The sequence below is a fragment of the Nannospalax galili genome, unplaced genomic scaffold (assembly GCF_000622305.1).
Source record: "Nannospalax galili isolate Female #2095 unplaced genomic scaffold, S.galili_v1.0 scaffold35, whole genome shotgun sequence".
In the NCBI taxonomy this organism is placed as follows: Eukaryota; Metazoa; Chordata; class Mammalia; order Rodentia; family Spalacidae; genus Nannospalax; species Nannospalax galili.
Window position 1 is genome coordinate 870323 of NW_008336449.1, and position 13387 is coordinate 883709.

Sequence of the window (13387 nt, forward strand, 5' to 3'; positions counted from 1 at the left end):
GGGAGATGGGCGGGGTGTGGACGGCTCCGCGATGGTTGCCCGCGGTCTTCGGACTTGGTTTCCCTGACACCGCCCGCGAGCGCGATCTCCGGGACCGGCCTTGCAGTCATGTACCCGCCGCCGCCGCCGGCGCCTCACCGGGACTTCATCTCGGTGACGCTGAGCCTGGGCGAGACTTACGACAACAGCAAGAGCCGGCGGCGGCGCTCGTGCTGGAGGGTGAGGCGTTCGCCCGGGAGGCCGGGGGCGGTCGGCCGCGGGGGTGAACCCGGAATCTGGCGCCTGCGTCTCCTCCAGCTTCTAGAAGGCTCTGTGCGGCGCCTGGCCCCCGCGGCCTGGGTCCCGGTGGTGATTTCCCCTTGGCCCAGGGACCAAAGCGCCCTGTCCAACGCCAGGTGTTCCTGGTGGTGCTGGGGTAAAGGCACGGACTCTGCATGCGGTGCTGACGCAGGGTCAGTCGGCGAGCGAGCCAGGTCACAGGGATTGCAGGAGTCTCTCCAGTGCAGGTGCAGCTGGACAGACGGTCTACACTGATCTCACCAAGTATGAGCTAGTGTGCACTGTCACCTCTAGTGCTGGCCCAGCAATGTAAACTTTGCAGACGGGGAGCGTCTTTCTCTGCCCTTTAGAACAAATATGTGCCACTGGGTCTCACTGAATTGCTGTCCTCACTGAATCTTTGACAAGTGTCATTTTCTGACTCTTCCTTAGAAATGGAAGCAACTGTCGAGATTACAGCGGAATGTGATTCTCTTCCTTCTGGCCTTTCTGCTTCTCTGTGGATTCCTGTCCTATGTCCAGGTGGCTGACCAATGGAAAGGTATCAGGAATGTCCGTGGTTCTAGGGGATGCTTGAGCAGGGGCCTGTGTGCTGGCTGAGGTTAGCTGATACAGCACCAGGGAGGCTTATGTGGTGACAGATTGACAAAAGGTACACAGAAGGAGAAATATGGAGCTCGGTATGACCAACTGGCTGTGCAGTTAACGCTGTAGACTGCTCTCTGGTTATTTGGTGTCAACAGTGCCTTCTCTGGCCTCTGCCAGAGAACATCAGTCATGAGCTTTCAGTCTTGTTAATGATGTTAGTGTCCTGTTACTTGTTGCTGTGTGTTTGCACCAAACCAGAAGATTTCTTGTAAAGATTCACAGGATTCTGGGCTTCTCTAAGGTTGCTGTTCCTGGAGGAGAGCCAGAGTGCTGCAGGTAGCTCAAACAAACTGCCTTTTTACCACCATGTTATCCTTTCCTGAATAGACACTCTTAAGGTGATGGTTTTTTGGATTTGTGTATAATGTCACACACTGCCAAGTGCTTTGAAAGAGAATTGGTTCAGCCTGGCACAAGGCACTTACCTGTAATCCCAGCACTTGGGAAATGGAGGGAGGAGGATCAGAAGCTTGAAGCCAGTCCAGGCTACATGAAATTGGTGTCTTTTAAAAAACAATGATGGGGGCTGGAGAGACGGCTCAGCGGTTAAAAACACTGGTTGTTCTTGCAGAAGACTCGGGTTTGAATCCCAGCACCTACATGGCAGCTAACAACTGTCCATAACTCCAATCCCAGGGGATCCGACAGCCTCTTCTGACCTCCAAGGGCATTGCACAACACAGGTGCACTTACCTACATGCAGGCAACACACACATAACGCATAAAATAAAAATAATAAACAAAAATTTTTTTAAAAAGTTAACAAAAGGGGCTGGGGAGATGGCTCAACAGTTAAGAATACTGGTTGTTCTTGCAGAAGACCCGGGTTTGAATCCCAGCACCTACATGGCAGCTAACAACTGTCCATAACTCCAATCCCAGGGGATCCGACAGCCTCTTCTGACCTCCAAGGGCATTGCACAACACAGGTGCACTTACCTACATGCAGGCAACACACACATAACACATAAAATAAAAATAATTTAAAAAGTAAAAAAAAAAAAAAAATCCCAACAAAAAACAGCTCAGCTTTGATTCCTCTGGCTCTTGAATTCAGTAGCCTTTGGGGGTCTCACTGACCTAAAACAAATAACACCTGTTTAGAAATCTCCTAGGGCAGTTTGAGTCTTCTCTGGGCTTTGAGGTAAAAGATCTTCTTTCATAGCCCTGAGTGGTGGATCTGCAGAAGAGCAGAAGATGAGACGAGACATCTCTGTGTTGAAGCCGCCTGTCTTACCAGCTCCTCAGAAAGAAAGTGCCAACCCAGAAGACTTTCCAGAAATTTTGCCTCAGGTACTTCCAGTCAGGACTATGTGGGTCACTGGGGTCTATTCCAGAACATTCCAAGTTAGTAAATACTGCCTCAAAGAGTCTGAGGATTATTCTCCCTACTACATTCAGCTGCACACTGGCTTATCCCAGGCTGTTATATAGTAGTTGGGGAAAAGGGGGCAGACAGACACTTCATTCTCTTTGAACACCACCCTGAGTGAGCTCCTGTGTTAGGTGCTGGCTGCCCACTGATGATGGAAGAAACTTGTCTCTTTGGAGGAACTGTAAAAGCTGATAGGAGAGGGGCTGGAGAGATGGCTCAGCTGTTAAGAGCACTGACTGCTCTTGCAGAAGACCTGGGTTCTATTCCCAGCACCCACATGGCAGCTACAAACTGCCCTTAACTCCAATTCCAGGTGAATCTGAAGCCCTCTTCTGACCTCCGAGGCATTGCACAACATAGGTGCACTCACATACATACAGGTAATACACTCATACACATAAAATAAAAATAACAAATAAAATATTTTTTTTAAAAAAAGCTGATAGGAGAGGCAGGTGAGAGGCCAGCTCCAAATAAATCAAGTCAGTAGCATATGGCACAAGTCCCTTGTGTCGAGAGCAGGAAGCACTGAGACAGAGTACAGACCAGTGCTGAGAGCTGAGGGCATGACCCAGAAGGCACTGCCTGGTGCTCAGGAAGCCCCTGTTTCTGTCATGGTGGGCCAAGCAGGACTGAAGGAGATAGACCATTGCAAATGACCTTCCCATAGTGCCTGACTGGAGAGGAGATACTGGGGTCTGCCTGCCTGTGGTCCTGGTGGTGCCCAAGAAATATGAGCAGTGTGCTCAGGAAGATCCAAGGAGGATGGGAGGCAGGGAGAGTAGATCTGTACTCTTGTGGGGAGATGTCACAGTGGAGGGAGTTGCTAAAGAACTAGGTTGTGGGATGGGGAAGAGTAGATTCTCAGGCAGAGGGGCTTGTGAAGAATGAGCAGGAGCCAGCTTGGGAACACTAAGGTGCTCCACCTGGCTCTTCCACGTTGTGCCTGGGAAGCAGCATGGAGTCATTGTGGGTGGGTGGTGTATCAGGATCACCTGGCAGGGGAGGCAGGTTTAGGGAGCCTGATTTATGAGTTGAGGGAACAGCCAGGTCTCATCCTAGAGCACCCATTCTGAGGAGTGTGGGGTTGAGGGAAGTGGGGCAAGTGGGGTGGAGTCCAGAAGTAGGTCAGTGGTAGCAGAAGAGCCAGTTCTGAGAGTTTACCTGAGATTGAGAAGGACCCTTCCCAAATAGCTTGAGAGCTGGGACAGGAGCCCACTGCATGTGAGTTCCTCTGTACCTCTGAAGCCTTTGACTATCATGGCCATGACTACAGCCAACAGTTGTAGGAAGACTTCAGGCACTTCCCCTGTGGGTGGTCCTCGTGTACCAGGTAGAGGTTTCACATTCCTGCAGGGCTGCACACAAAACAGAAGCCTTTACTGATAGTAGCTTTAGAGAACTGCCTCCCCAGTGCTGGTGTCCCAGTTGGGAAGTAGAGGTACATTGGCAGGGATCCAAGCATAGGGTGTCAGTCCTGGTGAGTTTGGGGTGCCTTCATTCTAGGTAGTGAGTGTCGTGCTATTTATTTATTTATTTATTTATTTATTTATTTAACTTTCTTTTTTTTTTTGCCGGGCGTGGTGGCGCACGCCTTTAATCCCAGCAGAGGCAGACGATCTCTGAGTTCCAGAACAGCTAGGGCTACAGGGAGACCCTGTCTCAAAAAGACCAAAAATAAAACACCTTTTTAAAAATTTTTATTTATTTTTATTTTATATGTATGTGTGTATTGCCTGCATGTAGGAAACTGCACCTGTGTTGTGCAGTGCCCGCAGAGGTCAGAAGTGGCCGTCGGATCCCCAGGACTAGAGTTACAGACAATTGTTAGCTGCCATGTGGGTGCTGGGATTCAAACCCGGGTCTTCTGCAAGAACAACCAGTGTTCTTAAACGCTGAGCCATCTCTCCAGCCCTGCTTTTTCTTTTTTAAATAAAGATTTGTTTTTATTTATGTGTATATATGTGTGTCTGTCTGGGAATTAGCATGTGTGTTCGAGTACCTGAGAAGGCCAGAAGAGGTGTCAGAGCCCCTGGGACTGGAGTTACAGGTGGTTGTGAGTGCTTCTGTGGGTGCTGGGAACCAAACTCCAGTTCTCTACGAGAGTAGCCAGTGCTCTTAACTGCTGAACCATCTCTCCAGCCCATAATTTTTCTTCTTTGCAAAGGATGTTGTTAACTAAGTTGCTGGATGCTCAGAGAGTACTGGAAAACAGACTGAAGCCTATACTGGCAAGACCCCTGGTCAGGCCACATAATGGGGAGACAAGTGGGCTTGGAAAGGCCAGTGGACATGTCATCCTTATAGAACTGTTGGCACAGCTGTTGGGGTCAGGGGCAGAGCTGCTGCTAGAGAGAGTCTGCACAGGCTGGTTTCCCACGTAAAACTGGTGATGCTCACAGTTCCCTGTGCTCTTCGGCCTCGTGCACGTGGAATCTTCTCACTGCACAAACGCAGAGGTGGGCGTCCTTCTCCACTGGAAGGTGCATTCTGCTGCTTTAAGCTGTAGTGTTGCTCATACCAGGAGTCAGGTGGCACATGATGAGTATTCTCTTGCACTGGTTCAGTGCTGTGCTGCCCTTCTCACCTGCCTAGCCTTGGCTCTTTTTTAAAGGGAGGGGTAACTTTCTACTATATGCTTCCATGAATGTTTACGCTTTAATTGCCTTCAATGTTACAAGTGCTTTAGGAGGGAGACTTGGAACACCAGGACAGGTATAAAATGAAAACAGGAGCATTCATTGTCACCCTGCCCAAAGCGACTTTTGAAACATGTGGTATGTTTTAATAGTTGTGTTTAGATGTATACATGTGAACACATTTGACAGTTGGTATCATATGGATTTTCAGCTTGAGTGTTTGTCAAGAGACTGTCTGCTGTCATTCAGGTTCCTATAGCTGGGTTGTCCGTTGCATGCTTGTGCCATAATTTACTAAATCATTGATTGAGGATATGAATAAAGTCAAGGATGAATTTTTGTGCCTGCTTTTATGGAAACAGAATGGAGCTGGGAGGGGCACTAGCCTGTTGACAGGGCTTCCCCTGGTGTGAGGATGACGGTGGGGACCGAGCTCTGTCGTTCATAGCTCTGTGGCGTTTTGTGAGAACCCAGTGCCCTGCCACACTTTCTGGATGAGAGCAAGCCACACCGGCTCTCCTCTTATCCACAGCGTCTTTGTCTTGCTGTTCTCATCCGTGATCTGTTCGAGTTGTTTGGTTTGGTGGTTTGTTTTTGTTTTTTTTTTTTTTTTTAGACAGGGTCTTCCTGTAGCTCTAGCTGGAGTTAGAGCTGTGTAGACCAGGCTGTCCTCAGTTTCACAGAGATCTGCCTGCCTCTGCTTCCTGAGTCTGTTTCAGTTTTAAACTACCCAAACCAGGGCCCTCACCTGTTTGTTCAGACCTGTACTAGAAACTTGGTGTCTCTCTAAGCTCCTAAGCAGTCTCCCAGACCTCAGACAATTTAAAACTAAGGCTGGTAGAGCACAACAGTCTACTAGTCTACCCAGGTGTTGGGTGCATTTTTGAGGGGCAGAATCCTAGGTATACAAAGAATTCCAGTCCACAGCAGGGGCATATTCTCACATATAATTCTGATATTGGTTTAGAAGCCTCGAAGACATTTCCGGCGGGGCTCCTCCCACTTGCAGATCAGAGCCCCCAACACAGTATCTAAGGATGGGACACAGGATGATGCCAAGGAGAGGGAAACAGCCCCAGGGAATGCTCAGCAGGAAGAAGAAAACACACAGAAGACCGTCATCAGGTACCCAGAGCAAGAGATGGTGTGAATATGCAGCATCTGAAGCCAGTCTGACTGAGCCATGTCATACTTCCCATTTATTTGAGACAGACTGATTATGCTAAAGGCAGCTTTAGTAAGCTTTATTACATAGCCAGACAGTAAGCTTTATTACATAGCCAGATTTGATTCATGACCTGTGCTCCTGGTGTATACCTGTATCTGAGAACAAGGCTATTTTAAGGCATGGACAGTGGGAGGGTCAGAAGGGAATGGAAGTAAGTAGGATGAGACTCGGGTTTCTTCTGGAGCAGGCAGCCATGGGGATGGCAGTCACTTCCTTTTCTAGCTCTTTCTGGCTGGACAGTGAGCAGAGCGAGAGGGTGTAGCCTAGTCCCTAGGCTCCCCAGCCTGAGTGTCCCTAAGGAGAACAGTGCCGTGGAGAAGCTCCTGTTCATGTCTGCAGAAGTGAAAGCCAGTGCCTGACTCAGCTGGGCAGTGCCCCATGATGTGCTCTTACAGACAGGAGCTCTTGGAATTGAGAGGCACTAGCTGCACATGCACCCGCTGTGTTCAGGTTGTTGAAGAGACCCTTTTGTTCTCACTTGAGCCACACACGAGCCAAAATTGAAACGATACAGAAAGGATTCGCCTGGATGGCACACAGATCTGTGAAGCATTCCGTATTAAAGAACAAAACAAAATACTGTAACAATAAAAAAAGAAGCCCTTTGGGCCCCCACCCAACCATCATATGTCAAGCCTCTGCCTGTTCCCGGTGTGCTCACCTGCAAATGGGACCCTAGATTTACACCCAGGCATGAGGAAGGGAGTGCCAGTCTAGTCAGCTGCCCTGGCTTCTGTACCCACTGCACTTCACTTTGGGTTTGTCACCACCTTAGAAGCTTCAGCCTCTGGTCACTGCGTCCCTCCACGAAGTTGCTTCTTGGACTTCCCCACAGGAATTTTCAAGAATTCTTGCATAGGTCTCAGATCCAGGCTCTCCCTTGCTTAGAGTAGCCCTAGGGTTATTGTCTCCACATCAGGAGGCTGGACCAGATAGTCTGGTGTGTCAGGACCAGCTGCTGATTTCCCTTTTACTCTGTGACTGTGGCACATATAGAGTTGAGTCCCTTTAGGAGTAGCCTTGTCCTAGGTGTAGTTGTGTGGGGTGGAGGGTATGAATATGGAGTTCTTGGTCTGACTGAGTCCTCTCCCTTCCCCCACCGAAGCTGGCGGGGAGCAGTGATTGAGCCTGAACAGGGCACTGAACTCCCTTTGAGAAAGGCTGAAGGCTCCACAAAACCACCTTTGCTGGCAGCCAGGATGTGGAAAGAACCAGGTGAGTTTCCTATCCTGCCCCCTTTGCCTCACCTGGTCTGTGCCTGAGAGCCTGGAGGTTGGCGCTGTGGCTGGGTTATGACCCCAGTGCCACTCACCCTTCAGCATCCATTTCCTTCCACAAACTTCTTATAGCCCTGGTGCCTGTCTGTGGCTTCTTAGTTGCCCCAGGTTCTTGCATGAGCACTGAACAGCACCTCCATTCCCTATGCTTGGGAAGTTTGATTTTGCCATTCTGTTCCTAGGCCAGGCTGTGTCAGGATAAGTAGAGACACAGGTGTTCCATGGTGTGGCCACTTACCTCTAGGCCTAACAGGTCCTCAGGCAGCTCTGTGGGTCACTGGGATCTTAGCATCATCCACTGAAGGCTACCTGGTTCTAGCCTTGTGCTAAACTCTACATGCCTGGCCCATTTCTGTTGTCATGAATGTCCTTTGAGGTAAGAAATGCCTACATATTTCCATTCTAGATACAGGAACTGCCTCTGGGTAGACTCTGCGAGGGCCTCCCTACAGGAACCTGAACCTCTGAGACACAGCCCCACCTGTTAAGGGCATGTAGAGACCACTGTATTAGAAGTGGATGGGTCAAGCCATGTCCTATCAGCAAGAATCTCAGAACCTAATGAGAAAAGGCCTGTGGTGTAGTACGCCGTAGGCCATACCGTGTGCATTGTTCAATTTGCGAGATGGAAGCTCCCCAGGGCAGGTGAGGCAGCCTCAAGGAGGACACACAGGCCCCGGTTTATTTGTCCCTGCCTCTGCCTCTGCCCCTGCCCCTGCCTGACTCTGGAATCTGGAAGCTCATCTATTTGGATAATGTGAGTGCACTGAGGACATACATGCTAGTCTTCCCATCATTGGTCCCTGCTTATCTCTAAGTCCACACTGCACACTGTGGAGGCCTGACTGTGTTCATTAACTGCTTCAGAGGGCTTTGCTCTGTATTGTTACAGTAGGCCATAGGAATGCTGCCCCGTTTCCCCTTGAACAGAGGAAGCTGGGATAAAAGGCCTGTGCCACCACACCCGGCTCTACCTTTTTTAATACTAATGACTTGGGCCAGTGTCCATCTTGCTACACTCACTCAGGTATCACAGGTCTATGGAAGTCCTGCCTGTGTCAGGAGAATGACGGTCTCCTACTACTTGTGCTTTCTCCCCTCTAGAACCCCCAAATGAGCGCCAGGAGGGGGTGATCGAGGCCTTTCTCCATGCTTGGAGGGGTTACCGCAAGTTTGCTTGGGGCCACGATGAGTTGAAGCCTGTGTCTAAAACCTTCAATGAGTGGTTTGGCCTGGGCCTCACCCTGATCGATGCCTTGGACACCATGTGGATTTTGGGTCTGAAGCAAGGTATTGGCTCTTTTTTGGAGTGGATGAGTGCCCATGTGTGACAAACAGACTGAAGCAGAGTGTGAGGGCTCCACGTGCTCCCAGTGGACCACAGTAAGGGCTCCACATGCTCTCCAGTGGACCACAGTGAGGGCTCCACGTGCTCTCCAGTGGACCACAGTGAGGGCTCCCCGTGCTCTCCAGTGGACCACAGTGAGGGCTCCCCGGTGCTCTCCAGTGGACCACAGTGAGGGCTCCACGTGCTCTCCAGTGGACGACAGTGAGGGCTCCACGTGCTTTCCTTTGGACTGTGGTTTTCCTTTCTTGGGAACAGGAATGTGTGTCTAGTGTGATCAGGGCCTGTCTGCCATCCGGCCACTCACTCAAAACACCTGTCTCCTTGCCTCCTGGAGTGCTCAGGGTACACTTGGAGGTTCATCTGAGGAGCATTTCTAGTCTGTTCTGCTGCATTAAAGGGGCTGTTGGGTGGGGAGCTTGAAGCCTGCATAACCCACCTTGGCTCCCTATCCTTGTGATGTCTTTCATAGGTCACACATATCCTATTTAATTTGGGACAGGGGGTGTGTCCTTAACTCATTTCTAATTTATTTTTTATTTTTTTGTTTGTTTTTTGTCTTTTTGAGATAGTGTCTCCTTGTAGCCCCAGCTGTCCTGAAACTCACTATGTAGACCAGGCTGGACTTGAACTCACAGAGATCTGCCTGCTCTGCCTCCCAAGTACTGGAATTAAAGGTGTGCGGCACCATGCCCAGTCTCTAATTTTTTTTTTTTTTTTGATAAATGTAATTTTTGGGGCTGGAGAGATGGCTCAGCAGTTAAGAACACTGATTGTTCTCTCAGAAGACCCGGGTTTGAATCCCAGCACCCGCATGACAGCTAACAACTGTCCGTAACTCCAGTTTCAGAGGATCCGATGGCCTCTTCTGTCCTCCACGGGCACTGTACGACACGGGTGCACTTACCTGCATGCAGGCAATACACACATACACATAAAATAAAAATAATTTTTAAAAATATATATTGTATGCGTGTATTGCCTGCATGTAGGTAAGTGTACCTGTGTCGTGCAATAAAAATAATAAATAAAATATTTTAAAATAAAAGATTTGCTCTTTTCATTTGTAGATTACATGAAGTAGTTTTCTTTTCCATCTTTGGCAATTTTTTGTCCTCTCAGTTAATTGGAGTTATTGTTTTAATTTTTTTTTTGTTGTTGTTGTTTTTATTTTATGTGTATGCGTGTATTGCCTGCATGCAGGTAAGTGCACCTGTGTTGTGCAGTACCCGTGGAGGACAGAAGAGGCCATTGGATCCCCTAAAACTGGAGTTACGGACAGTTAGTTGTTAGCTGTCATGCGGGTGCTGGGATTCAAACCCAGGTCTTCTGCAAGAACAATCAATGTTCTTAACTACTGAGCCATCTCTCTAGCCCCTAATTTTTTTTTTTAAAGACAGAGTTTCCCTGTGTAGCCCTGGCTGGCCTGGAACTCAAAGAGATTCACTGTTTCTGCCTCCCATGTGCAGTGATCAAAAGTGTGTGCCACCATGCCCAATAATCATTTCTAAATTGATAGTTTAAACATTTGCTTGATCCATTGAATAACTTGAAGACCACCAATGAGTCGTGCATGTGTTCATCACAGCTTTGGTGGGGACTGTTTATGCTCAGTAGGGCTGCTCCATGGTCTTGGTTCCATCTGCATACACTGATGACTTTTGGGTTTACCCCTTTGAGAAACTCCTTGAAGCTGCATAAGAGAAGAGTTCTCTGCAGAAGGCATTTTGTTTTAGGGTTGTTACATTGGTTTATTATTTTATTTTTTTATCTTTTTGAGACAGGGTCTCCCCGCAGCCCCAAGCTGGCCTGGAACTCAATATGTAGACCAGGCTGGCCTTGATCTCATAGAGATCCACCTGCCTCTGCCTCCCAAGTGCTGGGATTAAAGGTGTGCGCCACCACACCCAGCACATTGGTTTGTGTACCCACACGTGTAGTCCTGTGTGCCATAGTATACATGTGGAAGTCAGAGGCCAACTTGTGGGAGTTGGTTCCTCCTTCCACCATGTTGGTGCTGGAGATTGAGCTCAGGTTTGTCAGGTTTGGTGTTAAGTACCTTTACCTGCTGAGCCATCTTACCTGCCCTATTCGTTTGTTTGTTTGTTTAAGACAGGGCCTCATGTAGCCCAGTCTGGCCTTGAACTCACTGTATAGCTGAGGATACCTTAAACTCCTGATTCTTAGGCACCACCATGTATAACTGTTGTTTTCTTCTTAAAAAAAACAAAACAAAACACCCAAGGTCTTAGTGCGAAGCGTCAGCTGGCCTGTTCGGTACCGTGTAGCTCATCCTGGCCTTGGAATTGTGGCAGTCCTCCTGCCTTGGCCTCCTGGGTGTTACAGGCATGTCACACTCAGCTCCACCACAGCATGGCGGATGGTGGATGGCGGATTTGCTCCTCTCCATTTTGTTTTTTTTTTTTTTGGTCTTTTTGAGACAGGGTCTCCCTGTAGCCCCAGATGGCCTGGATTCACTGTGGAGACCAGGCTGGCCTTGAACTCACAGAGATCTGCCTGCCTCTGCCTCCCAAGTGCTGGGGTTAAAGGCGTGCACCCCACGCCCAGCTTCTCCCATCACTTTTTCATGTTGCAGAATTTGAGGAGGCCAGAAAGTGGGTGTCAGAGAACTTGCACTTTGAGAAGAATGTTGATGTGAACCTGTTTGAGAGTACCATCCGCATCCTGGGGGGCCTGCTGAGTACCTACCACCTATCAGGAGACAGCCTCTTCCTGAGAAAAGCTGTGAGTGTCCCTGCCTGTAGCTTGATATGGGGGTGGCATTCCAGCCCATTATTTCCTTAGGGAAGGATTTGGGGAGTTTTTTCCAGTTTTCTTTTCCAGTACATTTGATTTCTTCCACATTGGTGCATGTGAGCTGCTACTATGTCCCTCTTCACTGTTCCAGTGTACAGGAAGCCCCTTGCTGGTGCCTGTCAGCAGCCTCATTCTACTGTGTGTTGGCACTGGGGACACTACTGAGCTATGTTTCTCCACTTGCTCTGGGTGCAGAGGGGTAGCAGAATAAGAAGCTCTCTGACTTGGCCCCTTGATTCTCTGCTGTGCTCTTATGCCAGGAAGATTTTGGAAATCGGCTGATGCCTGCTTTCACCACGCCGTCCAAGATCCCGTACTCTGACGTGAACATTGGCACCGGAGTTGCCCACTCACCCCAGTGGACTTCAGACAGCACGGTGGCTGAGGTGACAAGCATTCAGCTGGAATTCCGAGAGCTCTCTCGTCTTACAGGAATTAAGAAATTCCAGGTAGGGGGCTGGAGAGTCACTTTCATGGTTAAAAGCATGTACTGCTCTTCCAGAGGACCTGAGATCAGTTCCCAGCAAACATATTGGGTGCCTCACGCCTGTAGCTCCAACTCCTGGGGGATCCCATGCTTCAGGGGGGGCATACTTCTGTGGGCCCTGTACTCATGTGTGCATATCCACACATCAACATATATACACCTGGTTTAAAATAAAAATAAATCTTAAAAAAAAAAAAAATTCAGGTAGGCTAGGTGGATTCTAGCAAAACATGGTTTCCCTGGAACTAACCTTTGCTCATCAAAAGTGGTTTCTTTCTGTTTTAATCATTTCATTGTTTTTATTGTAATTAAAAAAATTTGCCAGGCGTGGTGGCGCACGCCTTTACTCCCAGCACTTGGGAGGCATCTTTGTGAGTTTGAGGCCAGCCTGGTCTACGTAGTGAGTTCCAGGACAGCTGGGTCTTTCCTTCTACTTTATCCAAATTCCTCGGATCAAACTCAGGTCACTGGGTTACATGGCAAGTACAGCCTTTGCCTGAGCCATCTGACTGGTCCTCGTTGGTTTTAAATACAATGTACAGCCATCACATTATAATTTCATTCATCTTGTGAAATGGAAGCCTGTCACCCATTGAAAACTATGGGCTCCCTTCCACAGCCTCTGACAGCCGCAGTCTCCTGTCTGTCTGGTTAAAGGGGTGTGTGCTAGGAACTTGTGTGGGCAGGATGCTGTCTCCTGATGGCTTCTTCAACTCCGCTCCCTGTGGCTTGTCGTTGTTGGCATTTCCTTCCTTTTCCTGCAGTTGTAGTCCCTCACGTGAGTGACCGCACTGTAGTAGTTTCTCTTCTGCTGATGCACACCGGCTTGCTTCTAGGTCTTAGCTCTCTGAGTAATGCTGCTTTGCATGTGTGTACAGATAGCTATTTATGATTCTTTCTTTCTCTCTCTCTCTCTCTCTCTCTCTCTCTCTCTCTCTCTCTGTGACTTGTCGTTGTTGGCATTTCCTTCCTTTTCCTGCGGTTGTAGTCCCTCACGTGAGTGACCTCACTGTAGTAGTTGCTCTTCTGCTGATGCACACCGGGTTGCTTCTAGGTCTTAGCTCTCTGAGTAATGCTGCTTTACATGTGTGTACAGATAGCTATTTATGATTCTTTCTTTCTTTCTTTCTTTCTTTCTTTCTTTCTTTCTTTCTTTCTCTCTCTCTCTTTCTCTCTCTCTCTCTCTCTCTCTGTCTCTCTTTCTCTTTCTTTCCTCTTTCTTTTTTTTTTTTTTGCTGTAGTGGAACTCACTATGTAGACCAGGCTGGTCTTGAATTCACAGAGATCCGCCT

General features: G+C 48.7%; 1 protein-coding gene across 1 annotated transcript; it reads left to right on the plus strand.

Moving 5' to 3' along the window:
• On the plus strand, positions 1 to 12057 carry LOC103732606 (endoplasmic reticulum mannosyl-oligosaccharide 1,2-alpha-mannosidase; the record flags this gene model as incomplete). Its single annotated transcript, XM_008831229.3, is given in 8 exon segments — positions 1 to 219; positions 712 to 820; positions 2093 to 2220; positions 5909 to 6066; positions 7275 to 7384; positions 8551 to 8736; positions 11388 to 11536; positions 11869 to 12057. Coding segments are annotated over 8 exon segments (1140 nt in total), but the record flags the coding sequence as incomplete, so codon positions are not given.
• Positions 12058 to 13387: the final 1330 nt, after the last annotated feature.